The 24,551-nt window shown below is 45.2% G+C and overlaps 1 protein-coding gene across 1 annotated transcript in view; it reads right to left on the reverse strand.

Annotated features, from left to right (window-relative positions):
• The window catches only part of LOC115014518 (transcription factor COE1-A-like), a 54,509-nt gene that overhangs the window by 10,914 nt on the left and 19,044 nt on the right, over window positions 1-24,551 (reverse strand). Inside the window, 5 exon segments of the mRNA XM_029441451.1 lie at window positions 1,193-1,281; window positions 8,499-8,625; window positions 10,179-10,309; window positions 12,624-12,765; window positions 13,436-13,517. Coding sequence (XP_029297311.1) covers window positions 1,193-1,281; window positions 8,499-8,625; window positions 10,179-10,309; window positions 12,624-12,765; window positions 13,436-13,517 — 571 coding nt within the window.

Genomic DNA, 24,551 nt, shown 5'->3' on the forward strand with positions numbered 1-24,551 from the left:
GATAAAGAACATGCATTGGCAGATATCCTGCTCAGTGCGTGTGTGTTGGTTCATTAAGAATCCGCTCATAAAAAAGGTGCCACTTGAACGGAATACATTATATTCCCAATCAATTTAATCTCGATTAAAAATCGAGAAGAGCAGACACTAAGACGCTTTTGCCAATGTGACCATGAATGGACATTTGTAGCACAAGAAGTTGCCCCTCTCTTGGATGATTGAGGCCAACAGTTGAGAGAAGTGCGGTCAACAAACTGTTATTACCTCAATAAAGGCACAAATCAATAGAGCTGAAATGAACAACCGGGCCTGCCAGCTCCCGCTGTTCATTTAGAAGAGAAAAGAGACACCACAGAGCGAGGGAGGAAGAGAAGGAGAAGAGAAGAGATGGATGGATACAAAGATATTTAGAGCGATACGGGGGGTTGATAGGCTAAAGACCAGAACTCACCGGGACAAGTCTCGTATCCACCAGACATGACACACAGCGAGGACAAGTGATTTCTCTATCTTCCTTCTGCATCTACCTGTGCTCTCCATCTCTGCCTCATGGTGACTTCCCTCCACTGAGTGTGTGTGCGCTCGTACAGCCACAATGAAGTGTGTGTGTGTGCATTTCTATGCGTGTGTGTGTGCTGGTTTGTGTATTTGTGTGTGTGTGCTGGAAGTAATAAAGTCCACCCGGGGTTGACTTCGATCCACTGACCCAGCAGGAGGTAAGACTGGACAGCTATGATGGATCACCTAACCTGCTTCTGCCTCTCTCTTCTTCTCTCTCTCTCCCCTCAACCTCCTTTCCTCGCTCTCTCCCTCTTTTCCTCCCTCCATCCTTCCCTTTCCTCTCCCACTTTGCCAGTCTAAATGACCTTATACTCAGTGGAAGGATGAATAGAGTTGCTTGTGCGTTCGCTGCGCAAAAAATGAAGTGTTTGTTTGGCCAGAAAAGGACCACGAACATATGATAAAATGTTATATGTGCATACTGCATAGTGTCATGTATAGCGTACTGTCTAAAGCACACAGTTCTTCCTCTGTATGTGAGGTCATGCTGCCCTTGTGCCATGTCTATCCATACATGCTATGAAACTCTAGAAGTTGTCAAAATGTCTCTGTAGCAGTGTTACCAAGACAAATTCCTATAAAATAATTGCATGTGGCAACCAGACACATGATAGGAGCTCAGGCACTGTACCTTGGGTAATCTCTCTTGGTCTCCCGGGTGTCTGGGGATGACCTTCTGTAACCTCTGGAAGCCGTAGTCTATGGTTGGCTCGTTCAGCGCTAAGCACAAACAGAAAGAGAGACAGAAAAAAACTTTTAGTGCCAGATTCTTAATAATGAAAAGCACCGACTTTTCACCAGCAACTGAGAAATACAACAGTAGGAAGAGCGAGTGATTCTCTCCTACAGTAGAAACGACTGAATTAAGCACGTTTTTTACACAAGTATTTCAACATTAAACTAAACGCGCTGGAAATGTGGGTGTTCTCTATTAAGTCTGGTGTGTGTCTTTGTTTGCCTGTGATGTAATGAATCTCTCTCTGTCGCCTGCTTTGGTGGTTAATAAAAAGACTGTCAGGAATCAGGCAGAGTGTGCGTGTGTGTGTTTGTGTGCATGCATGTGTGTGTGTGTCCTGTGGTCTTGCGTTGATCAGCGACTAATATAAGCAATTACAGAGACTGGTTCCAATATAACAAAGGCTTGATCGCTCCGGGGAACAAGCTAAACACACACACACAGACACACACACATAGAGGCAGACGCATACACTCACATGCACACACACACACACACACGCACACACACACATACACACACAGTCAGATCATCCAGACAGCAGGGAGAAAGCACTCTCTCGGCATGCTGTGGTCGTGCTACGGTAATTGAATATGAGAAGATTTACCATGAATATTTAAACATTAGAATAAATACAATGAAGATCTGAGGCTTATAGTACAAACACTTCAGAGGAGGATTGTTGGATAAGTGCTCTCTCCACATAATTCATTCCTAATGTACTCTCTCTCTCTCTTTCTCTCTCTGTCTTTTACCCTTCTCCCCTTGTGTCTCTTTGTGGGTTGCCTGGGGAGTCAATGCACAACATGGATAACACTCTTAACTACTTTTCTGGGCTACAGCCTATAAGATGCTGCTTCTTTACACAGTTTGTGGCTTTAACATGTGTGCATTTCATATTTATGTTTGTAAGAAGTGAAAATAAAGGAGCCATTATGCGTGAGGTTTTATCTGTATGTGTCTGTGCTGTCCGTCTGTTTCCCCTGTGGGTCGCAGCTTGGACGTTTCCTGAGGGCTGATGCCCTGCTCGCCTCACATCTGAGCAGCCAGGCTGACTAGGCGGCCCCCAGAAAAAAGGCCCCTAGAGGCTATGAGTACAAGCTGTCCTGCTGGACCTCTAGTGACTTCACCATGGCTCCTCCCGAGCCACTCGCTCAAAACACACAAACCAAAAGAGAGCAAAGGAGAGAGAATCGGTGTTGCTCTGTTTTGGCAACACAAACGTATTTGGACAGCTCTCCCAGCGGAGCGTTCCAGTAATCCATAAGAGTGAGAGAAAGGAAAGGTGAATAGCTTGAAGCAAAGACAGTAGAGAGGAAAGAAAAGTCGAAGAGATGCCAGAGGCAGGCTCAAGTTCTGAAGAATGACACGCATTACAGGCCAGCTGGTCCACTGATAAAATAAGCCAAAACAATGAGATGATCACATGCAACAAATAAAGCATGAATTATTTCTGAGGACAAATATTTGACATTACTTCCCCATTCTCTGATCTCTCTAAAGCCTTAAGGAGGCTTTGCCCTGGATTAGGCCCGCAGTCTGAGGAGGGGATTGTTCCGACAACATCCTCTCGTTCGTCTCAAAGGCTTTTGTTTTTATGATGAATTTTTTATCAGTTCTCCACAATGTGCCAAATGAGCCTCAAGTGAACAATAGCATGAAAACCCCAAGTCATACAGAGATACCCCCTATTACAAATAAAGAGACAATTTTGGTAATTGAGAGAGGAAGTGATATTGTCTCGGCTCATTTTCAAGGACCATAAAACAGAAGAAAAGTATGTGGGGGACAATGTGCTCCTGTCTGCGTTTCTTTGGGGATTATCTTTGGGTTTTATGCTCTTATATCTATGCTCAATATTTCACATTTCACAACAGGAATTAGTACAAGAAGAAAAAAAACCAGAGTACACTCCAGGATTCAAAGCACACTCCCCTATACAGGTATATTTATAATCCTTAGCTGTCGCTCTCCAGAAGAGCAAATCAAAGCCAGTAAAACATAACTGCCATAAATAAATGAATAGATGAGCAACAGCCCTGGACTGGAGGGATTCACCTAGCAATCACCCACATCAGATCAGATCAATGCTCATGGAAATTTCATGAAGCCTAGAATCCACACCGCTTCATATTTCACTATAATAACCCACAGAGCCGCAGGGGGAGTGTGTATGAAGGGGTGAGGGGGTAGGAGGAGGAGGAGAGAGGAGGCAAGGGTGGAAGGGTGTTGGACGTAGGGCTTTAGGGGAATAAGAGGGGGATGTTTGGGGCGCAAATAGTGGGAGCATGGGGGGGGGATAGGGATAATTGAGAGGTCAGCACGGTGGAGTTGTCCTGGAAACACAAGAGAGGAGGAGGGGAAACTACAGTAAGTGTCCAGTAGCTGTCTACCTTCCCCTGCAGTGTCACAGCACAGTGTGTGTGGAGGGGCGGTAGTGAGTGTACTGTGTACTTGCAGGGTTAGGTAATTGGCTCTGAGGCTTGATGTTAACACCTTAACAGGCCCTCAGACAGTGGGTAAGGAACTGATCATATCACAACCTTCTGTTTCTCTCTCCTCTCCTTCTCCCCCCCCCTCTCTCTCCTCACATCCCTCTCCCCCTCCCCCCTCTCTCCCTCCCTCCCCTCTGCAGTCTCCAGTGCTCAGGTGTGATCTCATAAGCGCTGCCTTGCGATCGATGCCGCCAGTGGCAGGGGGTTCAATAGCCCTGAATTACGGCTTCATTTCTCCCCCCTCACCCTCACACAGATGAGAGCTGCCCCCCCCCCCCCACCACCCCCCACCACACACACACACACACACACACACACATATATATATATATATATACACAACACCCCCACCGACTACTCACAATCCAGATCAATACCTTACAATCTAATTTTTATCCATTTTTCCATAAACCCAGAGATTGCGTTTATTTGCAGAATCCGACAAGCTAAATAAAGCATCGCTTGAACATGTCAGGGAGACTAATGCATGGCTGGAAATTCATACGCAGAAAACAGATGAGTGGAGCTTTTTGCTCCTAAAGGAAGGGAGAGGCTGAGGCTGAGGAAGAAGGAAAGGGAGGAGAGGATGGAGGAGGAGGAGGAGGAGGAGGAGGGGAGCCGCTAAGAGATTCTACAAATCAATGGAGGTGTGGATGCTACTACAACCTAAGCTCTAATTATCTGTTGCAAAATGTGCATGTCGACAGTTAACAATACCTGACAGCACGGATCCTCACTGGCAGAATGCAGATTCTGAAAATCCGAAGGAAAAGTGCGCGCTTAAATTAAGATATAAGAAACATAAGAAATCATTCCCTCGGTGAACGCCGCACATTTCAGCGGGGTATAAAATAATCTTCGTTCGAAATTCATTTACATCATCATCATGGACCAGATGCTCCCGTAATAAGAATGGAGCACGCTAAAGAGGGAAGACAAGCCACATGGTGCAGAAAATTAATCTCAATCTCAAATAGAGGTGTGAATTTGCTCACTGTTAACACTGTGTGCAGTAAACCTGAATGTGTGCAGCTATCTCAGCTGGCCCCGTCTCCAGCTGGAGACCTGCCGTTTTAATCAACGGCAGGCCTCCACCCAAGCTCAATAAAAGACAACATTCACAACTAGGAGCAAGACAAGTAATTGACCAGCTCGCAGTTGCACCCCACTTTTATTGCCAGATGAATACATGCTGCATTTGTGTGTCGGTGATGTGTGAGTGTGCTGGTGCACGAGTGCATCTCATGTGAATGTAATACATATTTGTAAGTCTATGTTACTAATTCTGCAAATTGAACCAGCATCCTGATATCCACACAATCAGCATCAGATATATTACTTATTTGAAGTTCTAATATGAGCAAAGTCATCTTTCTCAGTTGTGTGTGACGCGCATATTTCATCACGCAGATGAATTAGGGCTAAAATAAATCCAAACTTTACAGAGCATGTTCATGCTCACAACGCTTACTGTGGCATTGTCTGTGTTTTTTACTCCAGTGTCTGTAGTGTATAGAATGACAGACAACTGACAGTCCTTCCTCCACTCTCTAAAACTCATTTGGAGCACAGAGGCAGGCAGAGAGAGACGGAGAGAGACTTCAGCAGCATCCCGGCTGGTTTAAATTCTGTTCTTGACTTTTGTCTTTCACCTCACTTTTCCTGCTCCTCCTCGCACCAACTGAGTGATGTTTCCTACACACCTAATCTGCACTCAGCCCTGAAAAAGTACCCCTAATGTTTGTGCGTGCGTGTGTGCGGATGCGTGTCGGTGCGCATGGTGCCGGCCTTAATGTGAGCCAGCAGAGCCTTTTAATATCAGCAGAGGCTGTAGTGGAAGCACTAAGCAGACAAGGCTGCATACTGAGGAGGGAGGGATTGCCTTTTGAACGACAAGGGTGATTCATCAACTCCCCCAATCTATGGCCAGTATCCCTGTGTCACAAACACATACACACAAGTACACACACACACACACACACACACACACACACACACAACACACACACACACACACAAAAACCAATGGGCCCTAGTGGAAGATAGTATTATCACGCTACATTGTGTGGAGAAAAGAAGAGAGAGAGCATCTCTGATGAATGTTACAAAGACAGCAATCCAGTAAAAGGTGATACACAACCAAACATAGAGATGCATTTGTACAGGGGAGACAGGGGAGAGGGGGGTGGGCAATGACCTGATAATGAGAGAGAGAGAGAGAGAGAGAGAGAGAGAGAGAGAGAGAGAGAGAGAGAGAGAGGGAGATTACGGAGAGCGCTCAGCCCCAGAGGTGGGTAAGGCAGAGGGCAGAGAGAGGAACAGAAGGGGGATAAGGGGATAAAAAGACAGAGGAAGAGAAGAGAATGAAAAAAAAACACATTATTTTATTCTTATCAGTGGAGAGCTTAATTGCCTTTGATGAGTCTAATTGGAGCTTTCTGAAGTCTAATGGCAGAGGAGTCCTCAGAGACGGCAGAGGACACATTACTGTAATAGCTTCTTTCCGACTCTCCTCTGCACCAAAAGTCCCCTGCTTGTCTCCTCTGTCCTGAACTACAGCTGAAATTTTTCCATTCTGTGCCGGCCAGTTGTGGAGTATAAATGATCCCGCAGAGAAGGGTGGAGGAGGGTGGAGTAGGGGGGTAAACCAATAGATGGGTTGTATTAGTGTGTGTGTGTGTGTGTGTGTGTACGTATTGGGTATGTTTGCAAAGTAGCGGTAGCAGCAGTATTGGGTATGTGTTGACTTAATTAGGTCTGTGAGCTGCTCGCTTTCCTCTTCTCAGCTGAAGTTGATTAGCAATGCCAGCTGTCCCCAATGTAATTCGGTGTGCGCATGTGTGTGTGTGATCGTGTGTACATGTAATATACGAGTATATGCATGTCTGCGAGTGTTGATGTGTGTGTGTGCGCGCTAGCTGCCAGCTGCCACGCAGTGCTGCCAATCCTCCATGATTAGTACCCACTGGCAACTGGGCTCAAACTGGTGCCAAACAGACCCAGGAGGGCAACATGGCCCATGGTAATCCTCCATCCCTCTCTTCCATCATTCTCTTCTCCTCCCTTTCTCATCTACCTCTCTACCACGCAAATCAATTGCTTTTTTTATGCTCCAAATGCTCTGCCCATCCTCGCGTTGTTCTCTACCTCTCATCCAAGACACCAAATGTGAACAGGTTCTTCCTTACTGGGAGAATGCAAAATGCTAAAAAAAAAAAAGGTCTGATAAAGGAGCTTTGGGAGAGGTACAAATACCCACTGAGGGTACAGAGCAGTGGCTGAAGTGAAGTGTGTGAAGAGTAGAAGTGGGATCTATGCCTCGACACGGTTGACTGTGTCACCGTGAAGGTGCCAGGAGCTTGGCAAGCAGCAGTATGGTGTGTTTGTTTGGCTGGATGACCTCTTGCTACCCCTCACCTGTTGAGATTCTTCTATGTGCCTCTATGGAAGCCAAGAGGCAGAGAGAGAGAGAGCGGAGAGAGGGGGGATGAATTCATCCAAAGAAGCAAGTTTTGAATAAGTGAATGTGACAAGGGGAAAGAGTGGAGGGCTGGGAAGAGATAGGGCGTTTATGCATACGGTTCCCACATGTCTGGCACATTAAAAGGCTGCACACGCACACGCGCACATCTACACACCCTTATATACACACAGCTCTGCGAGTTTGGCAGAGTGTGGGCTGTTGGACAGCTCTGGCATGGCAAAGGCTGTCCACCCATCTGCCCTCTGTCTTAGTAATGCAGTTACTTGTCAATGTGCATGTGTGTGCTTGAAATACATTCACACATACGTACAAACAGACACAGAAGGCCTATCGCAGCCTTTCCCTGTAAGTACACAAACACAGAGTCATAATTATGACGCATGGACATGGATTCTGTCCATGCACAGTAATTAGGACACACACAAGATGCAGAAAATGCATGGCAGTGATGTGACGCACACTCTCGCTCTCAATTGTGATTTTGTCAAATGTTGGCAATTCCAGCCAGGGGCTTACAGCCTAAGTCTATCAGTGGTTGAGATTACAGACAGATTTATGTGATTCCCAAACTCCCCCGGGGACCTGTGGCCTCGCATTGGTTAATCACCGCTTCACATTCACTCTCCCTGCCGCTCTTTTTTCACTGCGCGCTATAACTCTGCACCGATACGCTCTCTGATGTAACACTCAAGCTATGCGTGGCCCTGCACTTGCCGTCAAAAATCAGACTCTCCTCATGGATCTCTTCCTTTGTGGATCGTGCCTTCGACAGGGTTAAATCTCAATAATCCCACTAATCAAAAGGTTAAACCTCCTCCTGACCTTCGCCTGCTTCATAAAAGAGGGCAAACACTTTTCCTCCTCTGATCAGTAGGCTTTTGCACTGAATTATTGAGTGGAGTTATTCAATTTTAAATTGTTTAGCGTGCACATTTTTCTCCAGAACCGGCGTAGGGTGATGACACTGTACCAGGTTACTTTTAGCAGATATTGCAGATATACAGTCCAAATAAAACTGTCCAAAAATGTGAAGTTATTTAAGTTATTATAGCTTTATTATTATTTATTATTATTTACATTACTCTAAAGGCAAGTTGTTGTTTGTGGAAAATGAGAGAATCAAAGAAAGAATTGCACGGGAAAAAACAGCTGATAGGAGGTTTGGGGCTACATTATCTCTGTTTGCTAGTGTCATTAGTAAGTGTATGTTAGTGCGTAGTACCTGTGTAGATGAAGCGTCCAGGTGTGCCTTTGCAGAACTGTTTGGATTTGTAGGACAGCGTGACCTCCACCACCCCGGGGATGTGTCTGGGTGGAGTTTGCACACGAATGGCATGAGGGGTGATCAGCTACGGAGAGGCAGAGAGGGCAGAAAGATTAATGCAATGAAACTTCATATCTAAACATGTGCTCGGGGGACTATTCTCGGCTCGCCTCAGACCTTTTCCTTTGCAGCTTTTGACTTGCTTTCTTTGTATAATCAGCCTGAAAATGATGTGTTAGCGCTAAAGCCCTCAGGTGGCCTCGTAGCCTGAGGCAATGTCACTGTGAGGCTTAGGATGGTTATCAGTGCTGACATGGACTCTGTAAGAGGGGTTCAAAAGCAGTTATCTGTTTATGAATAAAACACACCTTTCTCTGCATACATCCATTACACAGTATAAGTAAACGTATAATATACTCGTCTCCACTGCCCCTGTCTCTGTGTCTGTCAGCTGAGGCTGTCGAGCTGCCGTTAGCCACATTAAAGCGCCACTGTGTCTTAAAGAGGCTCACTTAGTGTGGTTGATGAGCCACTCGCCACGTATGTCTGTGTGTGTATGCTGAAGGGTCTTTGAAGGAAAGCGGTAACAAGACAAAACACAGATGAGACCTCACTGAGTGCTCGTTTTCTGCACACTATAGTCAACTAGCACTCAAAGCTAGCAACGCTCAAAAGCTATCAATGCCTCTGCCAGCAGCTATCGTGTACGTGCGTGTGCGTGCGTGTGTGTGTTGTTCTAACTGTCCCTTTCATTGCTCACTTAGCTACGCTTTCATTCCACCATTGTCTGGCCCCACTCACCTCTCAGCGAGATAATATAGGAGCTTTTTATAGAATTATTCCTTTACTAAAGAGAAAGCTGTTTAGCTGCGCTGCTCACTGACCTTCAATTTCACACATACACTACATTTACATTTTAGTCATGTGGCAGATGCTCCTTACAAAGAGATTCATACAGTATGGTGTGCACATATTCCAAGAAGGTAGATACTAACATAATAAAAGACAGGAAGGAAGCTGAGAAGAGATATGACAAAACTAATAACTGATACGGGGAGAAATGAGAAAGCAGGCTGTTAAGATTGTGAAATATTTTTGATATGGGTTTATAGTAGGGCTGCAATTAATGATCATTGTCATTATTAATTTCTCTATTCATTATTTTTTCAGTCTCTTGACCTCAAATGGAGGCAATTTACAATGATGTGAAACATAGAAAACTAAACCCAGCTAATGTTAGACATTGAAATATTCTGCTCAACTCTTAAATGACTAATCGGTTTAACACTAGTGTACAGGAGTAGTTCCCAACCTGGGGGTCAACCCCCCCACCAAGATATTGTATATTTGATCACAAGATGATCAAAGTAATAAGGAAGAAAAACATATTTCTGTTCAATAAATGATGTATAAATCTTCACCATGTGCATATTTTCACCCCTTAAAAATCCTCCAAATGAAACTAAACAAAGCAAAAAGGTGTTAAACTTCTCTCAACTTTTGCCTGTGACAAGGGACATTGCTTCCTTTGAAATGGGTCCCAAGCCGAAAAGGCTGAGAACAGAAAGGCCTCATGTTTAATATTTTGTGGTTATGCACACATATGCCTCAGAAACCATTGACAAGATGGTGACTAACCTCGCTCCAGACCAGCATTGTTCCAAAGATGACCTGCAGGCCGTCAAAGAAGTTGTCCCCGATGATGATGACAGTAGCGCCCCCTGTGGTCCAGCCTTCACTGGGGCTGATGGCTTTGATGCTGGGGGTAGCTGCAAGAGTCACAGACAAAATTGATTAGATGCTAACTGACCTAATGACAGCCCATAAAGGTCTTTGCTATTGGCATAATGTACAGTCGCCTCTTCTTTCCATCTCTCTCTCTCTCTCTCTCACACACATCACCTCTCTCCTCTCTCCCAGGGGTCGGGGGTGAGCGAGGAATACTAATCAGAGTGATTATACGCACCCCGTTATTAAACATCACCCCTGCCCTATGTGTGAGGGCAGCGGCGGTGCGCTTGTTTTATGACACGTGGCAAAGCATGCAGGCGTGTAAATGTCAGGTGTGCTGAGTGTCTGATCAAAGGCCACGCGACCGGGGAGCAGAGGAGAGCCAACAGTAGCTCTGCCCTCTGAATACGCCGCCTTCATTAACCAAACACTTCGCTCTTGCTCAGCTGTCTGTTAACATATATCTGTATAACTACTGTATCTCAGCGCCTGTGGCTACTGAGCACATGACCACACAGGGTCATTTCAGCTCCGGCTTGGATTTTCGTAATGCATTTTGTAAGCTTTCAATGTTTTCTCCAAAAACATATACTTTATGTGTTATTAGACAAAGTACATGGAATAACAATAATAAACCACATTTTCAATAACTGGTAGTCCATGTGCTTTTTGGCCTTATCTGTTGGTATTATGGACGGAGATTACTGGATGTGATTGAAGAAAAGAACAGCATTGGGAAAATACATGTTTATACAAGCTAAATCTCCTCTCCTTAACAGATATGCAGCTTGTCAGACATGCTGTAATTCTGTAAAGCGGCATAATCCACTTTAGACTAGGCTGACTTTTTTTCCCTGCAGCCTAGCCTTTGCTCTTTGCCTGACTCCCTGTTCTGTTGATCCTTCCCAACAAGCTGGAATGATATTTAGCCCCCCGATACGCCTGCAGAGATCAACGTTCACCAAGCAGCAATCTGTGGCCGTAATCATGGCCTAAGATGCCTCCTTTTCACAGCCGCTGATATTATGTGCGCTCCATGTGCATGTGTGTGTTTGTGTGTGTGTGTGTGGATTAACCAGATGGTGGAACGTGAATCCATGTGATAGGATTATACTTTGGGGTGTTCCTCAGTGCCATCTGTTCAACTTCATGCACTGCTCATCTATTACCGCCTGAAATGGGCCCCCAAAGTTGTGTATCCTGCACACAAACTCAACACACGCTCGAGACAAAAAGAAACCACTGTCTTCCTTCTTATCATTTCATCTTTTCTCTATACTATGAAGCACTTTTACCCCTTCTTCTCATTGCGCCTACGTCTCACGCCTCTGTGTTGTTCTCTCACTCCTGTTGTTCCTCTTTCCAACAACCATCACCAGGAGAACAGAAAATCAGAGAAGAGGAAATTCCCAAACAAATCTGTGTGACACAGGGGACATCTGTTAGCGTAATGTTAACGCTCTCCTTTCTGTGTAAGATCCAAGCGTCGCTGACGTCTCCAATATGTCTCGTCTTTGTTAACTTTTCAAATCGTCTGTGAGACCAGTCACGGGGACATGTGGTCCACCTTATTTCTGGAGAATGGTCATTAGAAAGACTTAAACATAGCATTCAATCTTAATGCAATCTACTGTCGGCCTATCATGTAAATCCCTTCTTAGTTTTTTGTCATTATCATCCCTGAGGTTGACTTTCCTCAACGAAAAAAAATATGTTTCTCTTATTCAATGTCTGGGAAATCGAAATGAGAAAATAACTGGATTAGGGACTTGGGAATCAGTGCGGGCTCCTAAATCATGTGCACATGTCATTATGAAGTATTAAAGGTTTGGGTCTGACTGTGCATGCGGGGGTGTGTATACGTGTGCATGGGCTTTTTTGTGTGTGCTAGAAAACCTGAGGGATGGGGAGTGATGGAGGGCTGGAGGATAAAAGCAGGTCTCCGAGGAAATAAAGCCAGTGTTGGCTTTAAGCAGAACAGACCTCATAAGACACATAGTGCTTATGCGAGGCAGAGTAGAAGGCCCAGAGGCAGAGACCTGAGGGGAGCAAGCCACAAGGGAGAGACGAGAGACTCACTAGCTACCACTCTCTCCTCTCTTAGCTCGAGTTAGAAACCCTACAAGGGGGGAAAGTGAGAATCCGGGAGGAAGCAGGAGAGAGATAAGAAAGACAGCAAGAGAGCAGGTTTGAGAGGGATAGATCGCAGACAGGAAGTTGAGCGCGGAGCCAGACAAGGGGGAAAGGGGGTGAGGGAGGGAGGGTGGGGGAGTTGAACAAAAAGAAAGAAAGTGAGGAAGACAAAGAAAGCTCGGTGAGAGAGCCTGGGTGTTTTGTTCCTGCTTTTAATACCGTGTTCCAGGTAGGACGGTGTTCCTTCCGAGGGGTCCAGTCTTCGAGCTCGGCGCCCGTGTTTGGAGTTGTTGTGCACAAACATGTTGTCGGAGACGGCCAGGACATGACCCTCTACGCTCACCGTAGTCGACACAACCACCTAAGAAAGGGAAAGACAGATGGAAACCATGGAACAACAATAAACCTACAAATTGCCACCTTTTACACTGATTTGGCTGAACTTGTTAGCAAACTGTTGCTTATTTCGACATCCAGGGGACAGAGAGCAACATTAGCATTCATTGTGAGCAGTGTTGCCGGCCACCTGGTCCAATATTAACTCTCCTCGTAGTTCTGTTTTTTTCTCCACTGACTCCTGAGGGGAATATCTGCCTCTTCAGCTCTTTAATGCTCCACTATGTGTGCCTGCTAGCTGCTAACTTTGGCTGTTTGCTGCTGCGCAGGTAGCGGCACAGCTGGGCTTTTTAGAGCTTTTACACTGAAAACTAACTAAAACTAACGACTGTGAGAGCAGTGACAGTAAACCAAAATATGACAGCTGCGTGCAGGAAAATCAAAATGATGAGCATTTTATTTGTCATTTTGTAATGTTATGCTATGCTCTCTTTTCTCTGGATTTATCCCTGAGAAAGCACAGAGATCATTTATGTGAGAGCGACCCTTTGAGTGTTTTGTTTCTCTTCAAGTGCTGGGAGGTTTTGCTGTTGCCATGTCTGGAGTTTGCAAAGAAAAAAGTATGAAAGATAGTCATGTGGTCCTTGTCTTCTATACAACACGTACTGTATGCACGCAGGTAAATTGAGTCTCACCTGAAAACGCCTCATGTCTCGAGGGTTCCCTGCATTCTTCAGGCAGTTCTGGTTACACTTCAGGAAGAACTTGAGGAAGAACCTGCATATGCAGAGAAAGAGAGAGAAACAAATGAGTTAGTGAAAGAGCAGCTGTCTGTCACTGAAAGTACAGTATGAGCTACTTCAATAAAACACAAGATACAAATAAAACTAATAAAACAACAGTGGCAGACAAGGCTCATACACTATGCTACCCTCATCCATCATTTGTTTATGACAAAGGGAGTTTTCAGTGTAAAAACAGCTCCTGGGATATTGAGTAAGATGCTACCTTGTATATCCATCTCGGAGCTGCTGTCACAGCTTGCCATAAACTCACCGGGGCAGATGCAGCCCCGACCCCCTCCCCCGCCCCAGCTGCAGAGCCGTGTGACGGAGGTTGTGCTGTAGCTACTATGCAGCACAGTGTTGCCATTCCTGCCTCTCTCAATCTCAGTGTGAGAGACCACATCAACAGCACCTGCCATGCATTATTAATAGGCTGAGATGGCAAGTATGGCTACCCACATCAATACTTAATGAGGGAGGGAGGAGGGAGAGTCGGAGGAGTAAAGGGGGGATTGGGCGGGGGGGACCGGAGGCCTGAAAAGCAGAAAGGGGACGGCTGAGAATTTATTCCCTAGCCCCACCCCAAGGCTTAAAGCCTGACAGACAACTTCTTCTTTAACAGAAACTACAGTAGTGTACGTCTCTCCACTCTCCCTTCTGCATTGTCTGTCTCTCTGAGAAAAAAGAAAAAAAAGGAACTATATCAAATGAACCGCGAATATAAACAGCGCCGTGTACAAATAAACAGGAACCCTCAAAAGGGGGAAAATAAAACTACAACAATTCCCGGTCCCCTCCTCCTCCTCCCTTTGAGGTAGCTCAAAGAAGTGCTGACAGCTGAAACTGCTTACAATACAGATCTCCACCAGCCAGAGAGAGAATCACTCCTTTGCTCAGCTTTTCTTTCATATGTCTTATTTTCTACCCTCTGTTCATTTGTTATGGCTAAGATTCTGCACTGGGCAGCGCGTTTGGAGCCAACTGCCTTAGATATAATCATGCACGAGCAAACGCATCTCACACACACACATAGAGAGACATGTCAGGAGAAACACAGTAAGCAGCAGCGTGCCTTGGACAATTGCTTCATCTAGAAGAGAGGGAAAAAAGCAAAAAAACAAGAGAGCAAAGAAAATAAATGGACAGACCAGAGTTCTGTCTCATTTCAAGGGCCAGCCTACTGCTGTGCACATTACAAGCATCTGATGTAACACAAGAACTCGTGAATTTATCCCCGACAACTTTTAAATGCATGACAGCTGGTTAGTGGTAGACGCTCTTCTTCAAGTGAGGAAGAAAAAGGCTCTTATGATGTGAATAACAAACTGTCTTTCTCCGTTCACTTTTTTTCCTCCTGCTTTGTTTGTGTTCTGATTTACGATCTAGCTGGCGCAAGAGGCTAAATCAGAATGAGAAGGGAGAGAGAGAGAGAAAAGGCAAAGAGAAAGGAGGAAGGGGGAAGTGGAAAGCGAAAGAAGAAGAATGATAGAAAGATAGACAGACGGACAAGGTAGAGAGTATGTGAAATCCGAAAGGAGAGACAGACCACCCTCCTGTATATTTTAGAAGCTGTAGGCCAATATCTCAATAATTCATGAAGCAGAGAAATGGAGGGTTTTTTTTTCCACAGTGGCTGTTGGACCCCACAGGCTGAGGGTCTCCCAACTTTCTTATCTCCTCAGGGTCAGAGAGCAGCCTTGCAGACAGCTGTGGACCACATCCACTTGTCCAACATACTCCACCTTCCTCACTGTGCCTCCTGTTTAATTCATCAACTCTTTTCCCCAACTGTCCTCCTCCACCTCTGAAGTATTCATGATGGACAGATGATGGATAAGTGGGTAGAGGAAAGTTGGGGTCACCGGAGTCAGAGGTGACCAAATCAGGGGGTTAAATATTAGAGTTTGGATTGTCGAGAGGAGGTGGAGGAAAAATATAAAAATGAGACCGCTGAGATATTGAGTGCGGAAAAAGAGACGGTAAGAGAAAGTCAGCATGCCTCATTCGCTTAGCCATATGGCAGCGTGTCCCCTCGATCCTCTGCTCGCCTGGTTCATCTGATTCATTATTTACATGACTTAAGGTGTCTGGAGTCAGCCGCACGGAAACATTACAAAACTGCAGCATGTTGATTCCTCTGTGCTCTATCTCATCTCCCCGGGAGCCGGGGGACTGGAATCACCGCTGCACACATTTACATGGATCAACAGAGTGTGGGTGTGTGGTGAGAGGGGGGGTGGGGGTGGTTGAAGAGCAGTGCGTGTTGATATGCAATAGCAAAGAGATTACCATAAGGATTTATGGATAATCTGATTGACAGCTGACCAGTAAATATGGACAGATATCTGAGGATAGCCTATAATTCTCTCATTTGTTCAGCTCAGCTCTCTATTATCATGTTTTCCTCGCTTTTTAATCAATGAAAAGGTGCATTTAATGATTGTGGCTCTGTTAGTCGTGTTGACTCCGACTCTTCAGACGTACCCCCACATCCCTGTCCGATGAGCTCGAGCTCCCCTTCAACGACACCACCCGCCATGTGGCCAATGTGTTCATTTCAGATGATTTTAAAGTGGACGAAGTAACAAAAGAAAAGTCCATATTGTCACAATCATGTTTTCATACGATGAAATAGTCTTTGATTAGGTCAAGTTTGCATTTTCCATCACTTTTAGCTAACTATTTGAACTATTTATTATCCATTACTTTTACAAAATTATTTCAAATGTTCTCTCTTCGCTAACTATTTCAAACGTTACTTTTAACAAACTATTTCTACTTCTCTGTTTGCTTGCTAACTAGTTTGCATACAATCCTAATGGCAGCCTGCTGTATTGTGACAATACATTTACTCATAATCATATTGGGATGTTTATTTTCCTCCTAAACACAAATATGTGTGGGTATATTTTCAATCCAAACATAATTAAAACAATTTTTTTATTAGTTACTTCACGATCTTCCTATGTACCCCCTGAACACTGCTTTACACGATGGCATTAGACTCAGTTCAGTCCAGCCTTTAAAGCAGAGCAGTGAATGAAATCAGAAATGATCTTTGTTGCCAAAGTAAGATTTCATCATTTCCTATCATGAAACAACACCGATAGGCTCATTACCGTAGCAACCATTGAGGACAACGAGGTCAGATCGGTATATTATCTGGAAATGTGAGGATTTTAACAACAGTAGGAGCGATTATATACATCCTACAGTTTCCCAAGAAATAAGTGTGTTCTGTGATTCTGGTATTTTCTACACCCAATATCTCTAAATCAGATTTTTCTTTTAAGCAAAGTGGAAATGTGGAGAAAGCGTTTGGGACGGAACTTAAATCAATATGCAGTGAGATAAAATGTACAGACTATTGATTAACTTAAACTGTATCTCATCTCAAAACACACAATTTCAGTAGGTCTATGGAAAATATCCTCTTCTGCATACATTCTGGTTTTGATTATTTCCCCCTCTACCTTGTTTGTATTTGAGGCTCTCGCTGGTTTCAAGCTGTTTTACTGTGCAGGCTCCACAGCTACAAATATTACCACTGCAAATTGCTGCGCCGGCCGGATTAAATGAAATAAAACCATTTTGCTCTCACGTAATTACCCCCAAATCCAGGAATGGCTGTGGAAGTGAATTTGTGTAAATAACTGCTTGGCCTCTTGAAGCCTCATGGCATAAATTTGTACCAGAGAAAAAAAATGAACAAATAAACACATACAGCCGGTCGCCGTAGTAATTTAATGATCTCACACTTTCATCATATCATAACGGGCATTTTGTCACTTTGGAGCAATTAAACACAAAATCACCCTCTGCCCATAAAAAACAAAACAAGGAAAGCAATTATAACACAACTTTTAAGTAATCCCTGTAGCATCTAAATATTATTACTGTGGTGATAAAGATTGTCTAAGCGATTAGCTAACAGCAAGGAAGCCTCCGAGGGACAATGCTGTTATATTTTCTAATAATTTTCTTACATTAGCAACAAATGAGGTAAAGAGTTGTTTTCCTTGTCAAATTTCATATGGATAACTTTAGAACTGTGTGGTTTTATCTTCCTCAGTAGTTCTAGTTTATTCATCTTCTCAGCCTTTTGTTGCACATTGTGCTGTACATCTTTGTGCCTCACTTCTTTATTCTTTGCCCCTCCTTTCTCTGTTTTGTTCTGATGTCGATGCGCTGTAAAAATGGCTCTGGGTGATGCCATAACTCAGCCCTCTCCTCTCCCTCTCCCTCCATCCATCTCTGCCTCACAGATCATCTCCAGAAGAAAAGCACTGTGTCTGCCTCCTAATATGCTTCATGAGGTGTGTAATTCACTGTGCTCCGGAGGGGAGCCATTTGTCTCGGGGGTTAACTAAGTGACACAACAGCACTTCCACATGCCTGTTACCACCGTGGGACATGTTGAACTAATCTAGGCAGGAAGAGGAATGGAAGACCCTGCACTTCAGCAATTAAGCATTAAGATATGTTCAGGAAATCGATCCTAATGAAGTCAGAGGCAACTTCAAATTAAGTGTGAATGTTTGTAGGCAAATATAATGTTATAGCTGGGGAGAAAAAGGAGTGACAAATAGGCGACCAAAGTTAGAGTGAAGTCTGGCGCTCTCAAAGAACCAAATATCTTCCTGAACTCGTTTTGCGTATTTTCTTTACCTCCCCTTGTGTGTTTCACTTCTCGTATTCTTACTTTTCTCTGCAACTCTTTGTTTTGCACTTTCCGCTATGCATCACTGACACTTCAACCAAGAGCCCGACTGGCTTGTTTTTGTGGTGACCTGTCTCCCTGCCTGCAGTATATGTTTAAGCATGGAGGTACACACACACACACACACACACACACACACACACACACACACACACACACACACACACACACACACACACTAATTTAGGGAGATTTATGAGGGGGGCCTTGCTCCAGGAGCCATGCAGGCTGACCCCAGGGGTGTAGGGGGGCGCTGGGTGGGGGAGGGGGCCTGGCTCCACAGGGGGGGACATTAATAATCCAGAACCAGGTCTGTCTCTGGGCCTGGCCCTGAGCCTCGGACTCCACGATGTAACAGGCTGCAGTGGCCCAGTTTACTTGGAGAGAAACATCCAGTTCAACATGACTTACTAATATCAGATAGATGGAGACAAAGATTGACTAAAAAATACAAAACATAAAAGGAAACATGCAGAAACACATATTGAACACACAGAAAGATGTTGGTAGCTCATCACACACGTACACACACACACACACACACACACACACACACACACCACACACACACACACACACACGTACACACACACACACACACACATACTCACACACCCCCACACACTTTGCTCCATTCCTTTGGAGTGCTACTCCTCAAAGTAGCAGCGAGCACCTCTATATTGCCCTCATGTCTATCTTAAGTGTCATGATTTATTCAAATAGAACATCTCACTGCGCTGAAAAATTCATTTCCAGCTCGCTCTGTGCATCGCCCCATCCTTCTGCTCGTCTCTATCTGCTCATGTCATGTCAGCTGAATTTGCCCCGTTGTTAAATATTTCTAAGAACAAATGGACCCTGGAGGAGGGAGACGGTGGGTCAGGGACGATCCGCACTGTGCCTTTGCCGCTAAGGGAGAGTCCCACTTGGGAGCGATCGCTCCTCGCTTCCCCCGGAGCCGAGGCTCCAGTCCCAGCTTGGGGACAGAAGTCCCAGAGACACTTAACTGATTGTGTTTCATCCATTTCATCCGAAATGGATCATTCAAAATTCAACTGAGAAATCATGCCGGGAGCATTGAAAGACAGGCAATGAGATCTCTCCTGCTTGCAGGAATGTGGGAGAAAGAAGTGCTGGGTTGAACAACTTGTAGCCTGATAACCTCGCAACCTGTGGCCTGGCTTTACACCAGAGCACCGGGGGGGGGGGAAATGCAACTAAATAAACATCTATGCATGCGTGTGTGTATGTGTGTGTGTATCAAAGCCATGATGAATAAGAGGCTGTCTGGGTGATGGACAAGCTTGGCAGGCGGTGCTGATTGAAACACTTCCTCTGTCGGGGCCTGGCCCATTAATCTGATGGAGACAGAGACAAAGAGAGCGAGGGAGAGAGAGAGAGGGAGAAAAGCTCCAGGCTCCCAGACCATGAGAGTAATGAAGGGTCCTGGTCCCTCTCACCTCAGCGCTGTCCTGCCATGCTGGGACACTCTGCTACCCTGTCCAGCCCAAGCCCTGCCCTCGTGGGACTGACCAGTGAATAATGGCCCTGTCATCGGCCCGGGTAGACGCCGCCGCACAGCCGAAGGGTGTGTGTGACCGTGTGTGTGTGTGTGACCGCGTGCTTACACCCCGCATGCGTGCCTCCCCGCGCAGTCATTTACCCTAACTGTTCTCCTCTCTATCTTAGTTGAAGACTGATGTATTCATATTGAATAGTGTTGATTTAAGCACATGTTAAACTTAATGCATAATGCATCGACTATATATAGCTTGATAAAGAGCATTGTGTCAACCCGGGACCAGCCCCATACATTGTGGGGATGAATGTGCCGCTTGCAAAAGTTCTTTTTGTTCCATTTAAGCACCGTATTAAATCAAAACTGTGACTGTGCACAGGCTCAAGGTTATGTTTCTAAATGCAGCAGGATCAGAAATCAGAAACTTAATTAGTGTGCCGTGTTTGTTCCCGGGTGAAAAGTTGTTCCCTCCAATGGGTCTTGAGGGAGGAATATGGAAGCCGAGAGTGGGAGAGACCGAGAAAATGCGAGGACAGAGAGAGTGTGTGTGACAGAGGGAGATTGATACTGAACAGAGACGTATGGCTTGGCTGGTGTGTGCGAGCATGTGTGTGTGTGTGCATGCGGCCATGTGCACATGTGTGTTTTGGCCTTGCATTTCTCAGTGTTTATCAAACATATTACAGCTCCTTCTAGATTCCTCACCTGCACACCCCCAGCCTGCTACATATGGCCCACCAATCACAAAATAAGGAATCATGCATATATTAGCATAGCTAATGGCCTACCCTCTCCATTTAATATGCAAATTTCCTGAAACATTACTGAATGCCGTCTGTTCTAAATGAATAAATTTGAATCGCAATTAGAATAATCCTTTATAATTAATGAAAACTGTCAATTTTGGTTCATAAGTAATTTGATTAAAGTGGTGATGGGACACTTATGAAGTTCATCGGGCTGTGAGGGGTGTGAACACACACTCGCACGCATGCATGCAAACACACAAGCTGCATGACAACCAACAGCAGGTCCAGGGCTGCATTATTGATGAAGATGATTAATAAACTTATGAAAGTGGTTGTCACACATGCCAGACCATCTTTTTATTTTAAAAAAGAAAACCAAACACAACCTCTTTCCACTCCTTTACTGGCGTGGAGAAACAACAGATCAATCACGCCTTTCTGCCACCTGACAGAGAGGGAAAAGTGAGCGAGTGATTGAAAAGGTTTCCTGGCCTCGTGGTGCTGTGTCAGTGGCCTGTCTGTCCGGTGGGAGACACTGATGGACTGTCGAGGCGGAGAGAGCACCGCACACACACATGCCAAGTCATTACAGCGGGTTGAATCGCTTCCTTGTTGTTTCTCACAGGGGGACGGGCACAGCTACTGTTCGCTGGGTTTCCCCGGTGTATGATATCATATTATGAGGAGCAGATAGTTGAAGAAGAGTGCGGTCAATCTGTAACTGTTCATCGACATCCCCTTCTTCACTATTATCTCTCTCATGCTGTGTTATGCTGCCACTGAAGTGTGTAATGGCGTCACTTAAATTAGGGTCACTCAACTGTGGGAAATTGTTGCAATGTGCGCTGCATGTGTATCTCTTCCCCTCTGTACGATATGTATATGAGTACGTTGGTGTTTGCGCGTCAACTCGAACATGAGTGTGTGTACGTGAGTGTGTTTGCATGGCTTCAACCCAATAATAATGGTCCAGATAGTGTAGCGCCTCGCAGACTAATTAGCCATATCACTGAGAAAATAGCAGCCTGCTAATTAATGGGTATTATGGCATTTCAGAAGTCACTGCTCTAATTGGGAGGGAACTGAGCCTCGCATTTCCATACTGCAGTAATACCAGCTTTACCCGTCCGTCTATCTGTCTGTCTGTCTGCCTACATGCTTGCTTTTAAAACACAATCCTCCACATGCATGCGGGGAAAATAATTATCCTGCACACGTTCACATTTTCAAACATACACACACAGTAATACACAGGATTTATACATACCTGCCTAGTTATTCCACTTAAAGGAACTACTTTTACCACATGGAGAGAAGAATCACTGCACAAAACATTTTGTTGTAACCTCTGACCCATTGTCTTATATCTTTTTCTGATTAAATGTCTTTATATTGCTTTTAGAGAATAAAACGCCTGATGCAAGTGAATTGGTGAGTAATGTAATCCATCTGAATAATTCTCTGCATCATTTTGTATGTGTGTGTGTGTCTAAACCAACTCTCTTTGATACACATGCATATCCCCTATAGATTCCTCTTAACCCTATCAGACGGTGGGACAATCAAAATAGATTTGCATTCAAATGCCACATGCTCGGTATCAAATATCAAATCAAGCCAGAGTCACTGAGACAGACAGACCTCCTCCCTGTTTCCTCCACGTCCCCTCCTTTCTCCTCCCAGGGTCCCAGGGACTCCCATTCTCCCCCGGACGAGCTCTATCGAAGAGTGACAGGCTGTGGCCAGAGCATGATTGACAGCCTGTTGATGCTTCTCTTTCCAACACACTCACAACCCTCTCCACACACACACACACACACACACACACACACACACACACACACACACACACACACACACACACACACACACACACACACACCACACACACACAAACACACACCACCTCCCAGCGCTCGTGCACTGGCCTGGGTGTCTGTGATAGCCCCTGGGCTAGTGCCCCGCAGGCTGCACAGCACTATACATACAAATCACAGTGTGTCAGCCTTGTGAATGGGCCCATTTTGACTTTGTCCTTGTAAAGTCAGGCCCCCCCTTGAAGCGGGCTGGATCTGTATCCTGCCTATTTTTTTTTTTTAACTTTCTCTCTCAATCTTATATGCACACAGAGTAAGAATGATGATACTTATACAAAGGGACAAGTAGTGGGAATATTCACACACATACACACACATGCATGTGCACAGAAACACGCAGGAAACAATGGCATATTTAAATGCGGTGCTAATGGGCAGCACCTCAGAGGAGCAGGGTATAAATACATCAACAACAACACGCACATAGACGGTCCACACACACCATAACGGCCAAGACCCGAGGCCTAATCTCACACACTCAGCTAGTACACCTGGTTAATGTTAAGAGGGCAGTTATAGTCAATTACATTCCCATATAACGCATAAACCTCCACCCCGCCTGTGCCGGGAGAGTAATTGAAAACAGGCGCAGAACGCACTGGGGTCCAGACAAAAAGTCAACTTCCCACCCCTGACTTTCCCATTCACTACATGTGCTGTCTTCCCATTCCATATTCTGGAGTCCTGGGGGCAAATGTAAGGGGGAGGAAGGGGAGGGTTGCCATTTGGATATAAGGCAGCGAAAGAGCAGGAAATGGAGTCATATAAGGTGCTGGAGAGAAGACTAAAAGAGTGAGAATGGGGAGATGGTGTAGGCTTTGTCTCCCAGGTGAGGTCCAGGGGAGGAGCAGTTAGGGTCGGGGTGCGAGGGTGGCGGACTGGTGGTGCTGCTCCATGTGGGTGGGGTGGGGGAGTTAAGGGGGACAGCGGTTGTAAGTAGGAGTTTGAGACTGACAGGTGACATTACCCTGCGTCATGGCTGGAGGGACAGAGGGACAGAGGGCGCGATGGTTATCCAAGCAGAGAAATGTCAACGTCCAGACACCGCTGTGACACACACACACAAATACACACACATACATATAGACACACACACACACATGCACAAACAAGAGCTGCACACACACACAAGCACACAAAGATCCAGGACAAAGGAGTCTGGAGTCTTTGAGAGTGAAAAAGGCTGGCTACAGTTGGCAGAGATGAAGAGATTACATCCTCTCCATTTAAAAAAGGAGGAGATGAGAATAAAGAGACAAAGCAGAAGAAAAGGCTAAGAGTCACTGACTATACTATTACGAGTCAACAACCTTGCATTTATTCATATCGTCTGCTTTCTAAACATCAGCTTCCATCTTGTCGTGGAGTTCTTTCTTCACATTTGTCCCTTTCCAATCTGCTCTCTGCCGTTTTCATTAAAGCCTAACCCAATTTTGGCAAAGCTTATAAAATGTCCATATTGCTGCTCATTCGACCCCATTGATTTAGTGTTTGGTTAAATATTCACGACTGTGGATGCAATTAACATGCTGTTAATGAATAATTGATCGCATCTTAAGCGGCCATAAAACTCATGCATATTAATTATTGAAACAGGAAATATGAAAAGAAAACAACCTTCCTTGTTTTGCCTCAATCTACCTTCTTTCATTTTGTTTCTTTAGTGAGGAAATGTTGAGAGTATTGGAGGGGGAACAGTGTAGCTTGTGAATGCGTGTGTATGGGAAGGAGACAGGAGGCAGAAAGTGCTGTGAACACTATGCAAATGCCTCCAATAAACACGGCTTTAACAGCTCTTATATGCATTTAAGCTGCCTTTTGAGTACATCCATTTAGCTCCTACATACATCTCTACAGTGTGTGAACAGCTCGGTGTGATGTGCAGTACCGTGTGGGTGAGCGTTGAGTTGACAGCCTCGGTGTGACAGAGGTAGTAGCTGCCTGTTTTGAGAGGCAAGTGTTTACCAGGAGCGAACAGAACAAAAAACAAATCTGTGGAACATGAGGGGGGGCTTGTCAGTGCGGAGACTGGAGATCAGTCAGCCAACAATGAGCCTTCCTCTCCAAACGTGTCTCTACTAGTGTATGGTTATAGGCTGATGTCACCTCTGGCACCTCCGCGGGCCCTGGCGAGTTGAGAACAATACTGCAGAGAGGGAGG

The sequence above is a fragment of the Cottoperca gobio genome, chromosome 10 (genome assembly GCF_900634415.1).
Source record: "Cottoperca gobio chromosome 10, fCotGob3.1, whole genome shotgun sequence".
NCBI classification, from domain to species: domain Eukaryota; kingdom Metazoa; phylum Chordata; class Actinopteri; order Perciformes; family Bovichtidae; genus Cottoperca; species Cottoperca gobio.